The 3,359-nt window shown below is 42.4% G+C and overlaps 1 protein-coding gene across 1 annotated transcript; it reads right to left on the bottom strand.

The window, feature by feature from the left end:
- Window positions 1-573: 573 nt before the first annotated feature.
- Window positions 574-1,509, bottom strand: LOC144255472 (olfactory receptor 14C36-like). The gene has a single exon (XM_077800222.1). It carries the CDS (start codon window positions 1,507-1,509, stop codon window positions 574-576), a length of 936 nt encoding a protein of 311 aa, XP_077656348.1.
- Between the last annotated feature and the right edge of the window lie 1,850 nt (window positions 1,510-3,359).

The raw sequence follows: 3,359 nt of genomic DNA, 5'->3' as shown, positions 1-3,359 counted from the left end.
CGTTACCCTAGTTACAGAAACAACACCCCATTAGGTAGTTTCGTGTTCTTAAAGGTTTCTATAGCAAAAGGAAAAGAACATCTTGCCCCAGTCATGACTCTTCTACTTGGCATGGTTGTTTTACAGGATGAAGTCATAAAACAAAATGGAGTCACATTTGCTCCTACTATCACAGTATCACCGTGGTTAAAATCTGCTTTACATTTCTCTGTGCAAGAACAGGCTATTTGACTATATGTTATCTCCATGTTTTATTTGTAAATCTTTCCTCTGTCACAGCATCTGAAACAGGTACTTTTTATATATAATGAAACTTTATATATTTACAAATGATTTCAAAAAACACAGTGAATTATATTTATATTTTAAATGCATTAATAAAGTTACACATTTTATGAAGGATCCATGGAAATGATATGGTAAGTCAAAAAATTATACCTTATAAAATAACTCAGCTTCTAATGATGTAATAGAAAGGTAGACAGTGTAACTTGTAAAGCTCAAATATAAAGAGTACTGTATCTAATTAAGAACCATGATCAATGAAATTAAGATGATTCTGAAATGCAATCTTTATCGTTTCCCTGAGAACAACTGTCTTTGCATTACTCTCCTCACAGCTTCCTTTACCTGTTTGTTCCTGAGACTGTAGATGAGAGGATTCAAGAAGGGAGGTACCATGGTATAAAAGGCAGAGAGAAGCAGGTCCTGGAGTGTGTCAGAGGTTGCTGAAGGCTTCAGGTACACACCTGCACCTGAACTGAGGAATAGGGAAAACACGAGGATGTGAGAGGTACAGGTGGAGAAGGCCTTCCCTGGGGCTCTGGTGGGAAATTTCAGCACAGCAGCAAATATGCGAAAATATGACATGGCAATAAAAGTAAAGCAACCACCACCAACTGCCACAGCCAAGACAAAAAGAATGACCATGTTGCTGGTGGTGTCAGAGCAAGAGAGCCTCATCAGAGAGGGGACATCACAGAAGAACTGGTGGACCACGTTTGACTGGCAGAAGGACAGCCAGAATGTGTTTCCAGTGTGCACACCTGCATACAGCAGACCACTGAGCAGGGAAGCCAGAGTCATGTGGACACAAATCTGAGGGTTCATGATGAGGGGGTACTGGAGGGGCTGGCAAATGGCCACATAGCGGTCCCAGGCCATGATGGAGAGAAACAGAAGTTCAACACATGCACAGAAAATGACCAGGAAAATCTGTGTTGCACAGCCAGCCACTGAAATGGCCCTATTGCCAGTGAGAGTGTTGACACAGGCATTGGGGACAGTGATGGAAATGTAGCACATGTCCAAGATGGACAGGTTCCTGAGGAAGAAGTACATGGGTGTGTGTAGGTGCTTGTCAGCAGTGGTGACAGTGACAATGAGAAGGTTTCCTAACAAGGTACCCAGGTAGGTCATTGGGAATACTGTGAAATAGAGGAAACTCAGATCCCAGCCATCAGGAGAGCTCAGGAGGGGAAATTCAGTTACCATGGTGGAATTGGCCATTTGCTGGAAATTCTAGTTGTCTGGGAAGATAAATAGATGAGATATAGAAAGGAAAAAATAAAAATATGATTAATACAATTGCTGGGGGCTGGGGTTGTTGCTCAGTCATACAGCACATGTCTAGCATATGTTAAAAAACATCCATTGACAATGACAAATATTTGAAAAAAATGCAATTATTTTATATATTCTTGTTCAAAGTATTTCTTCTATTTCTGTTGCTTTCCTGCAGAGGTTTTCTGATATGTTTACTCATTTCTGAGCAGAGTGCACCTCCCAAGGCAGGTGGGGAGGTCTGCAGCCCAGAGTCTGGGCATGACCTGCAGGGCATGTTCTCAGCTCTCCATCAGGCCTCCCCTGACACCTGAGACTCACATGTGGAGCATTTCCAGGGGTTTTCCCCTCTTTTCCTGCATGGCCACCTGTCTGACAGTGCATTCTTTAATATTCTCAGATTTATTTACCTTTAATTTATTCCTTGAATATAATTTCCACATTATTTTGCCATTATATCCACAATTCATAATTGAATAATTACTTTTTTTACTTTTTTAAAATATAGAAAAATATAGGAAAATATTCATAATGGTGGATAACATATCTCCATAAACACACACACACACACAAAAAAAAAACTGGGCTCATATGGAAAGCATCTCAAGAATTCACTTTCCCACCCAGGCTCACAGGTCCAGTGTTGTGAAAAATGAGGTGACCTGACTGCACTTGGACTTGCCTGCAGTCCCCCACTCTCACTGCTGCTCCCCAGGACAAGCATGATGCTGTCTTATGGCCACAGGACCTCAGCCAGACCAGTCCCAGCCCCCACTGAGGCTCTTTCCTTTCCAACTGAGCAGCATAAGGTCTTTTCAACCTCCTGGTCCCAGCCCAGCTGACATTGACCTAACTTCTACTTTTACCTTGTTCTATTCTTATTTCATGTTCAACACCATGAAGTTGAAGCTTCTTTTGTCCAACGCATAATTTTCCTTAGTCATGGTGACACCTTCTAATATATTGCTTTCTTATCCATGTCACAATCCCACAAACTGAAACTGGCTGTAAATCCTAAAAGAAAGGTTTGGCTCATAGTTTGAACACTTTTGCAGCAGTTCAGACCAGTTCACTCCTGAGTCACCTGCATCTTCATCTCCTCAGCCCTCTGCAAACTGGGGTCCTCCTCAGCCCCTTGCCAGGTTAACCACACATGCTCTTAGAAAAAAAAAACCTTCCTTCTCATCCTGCCTGGGCTCCTCTGGAAGTGTGTGTGTCTCCCAGAGCAATAGGTGGGTGGCCAGACTCAGCTAGGTTGCTGTTAATTTGGTGGTGAGTGTGAAGTTCAAGGGGTCAGTCTACCTGCAATCTGTTCCTCCTGACACACACACATGACATTCAGCCTGAGGGACCCTCTTGTTCACTGCTGACTTTTTACTGTGATGTATTAATTTCCTTTTCCCTTTAGTCAATATTGGACTTTAAAGGAGACTCCGCTGGAATTCTTTCCTCTGAAAGCTTCATAATCTCTAATTTTTCTTCCAATTTTGTTGAGTGTTAATAATCAACGTGGTATACCACTTTTCAGCCAATCAATATATATTCACCACACCAAGTCACTGGTGCAAATTCCTTGATTTGGGATCTTGTATTATCCATCATTTTACCTTTCAGTAGCAGTGCATGACTTCCTGTGCAATGGTTAATAACCTAGCACCTGGTGGCATTGTTCAGACCACTCACTTAGACTGGCTTTCTTTATGCCCCTGATTTATAGGTGAAGAGCTCCCAAGCAGGCTCTGCCCCTTCTACACTGCTGTAGCACGCACAGTGCAGGGTGGTGTGAGGTCAAGTGC

The sequence above is a fragment of the Urocitellus parryii genome, chromosome 1 (genome assembly GCF_045843805.1).
Source record: "Urocitellus parryii isolate mUroPar1 chromosome 1, mUroPar1.hap1, whole genome shotgun sequence".
NCBI lineage: Eukaryota > Metazoa > Chordata > Mammalia > Rodentia > Sciuridae > Urocitellus > Urocitellus parryii.
Note: the sequence above shows the minus strand (reverse complement) of the source record. Positions and strands in the feature narration are given on the sequence as shown.

Coding starts and splice junctions, on each gene's coding strand:
- LOC144255472 (XM_077800222.1), bottom strand. CDS start 1,509: ATGGCCAATTCCACCATGGTAACTGAATTTCCCCTCCTGAGCTCTCCT.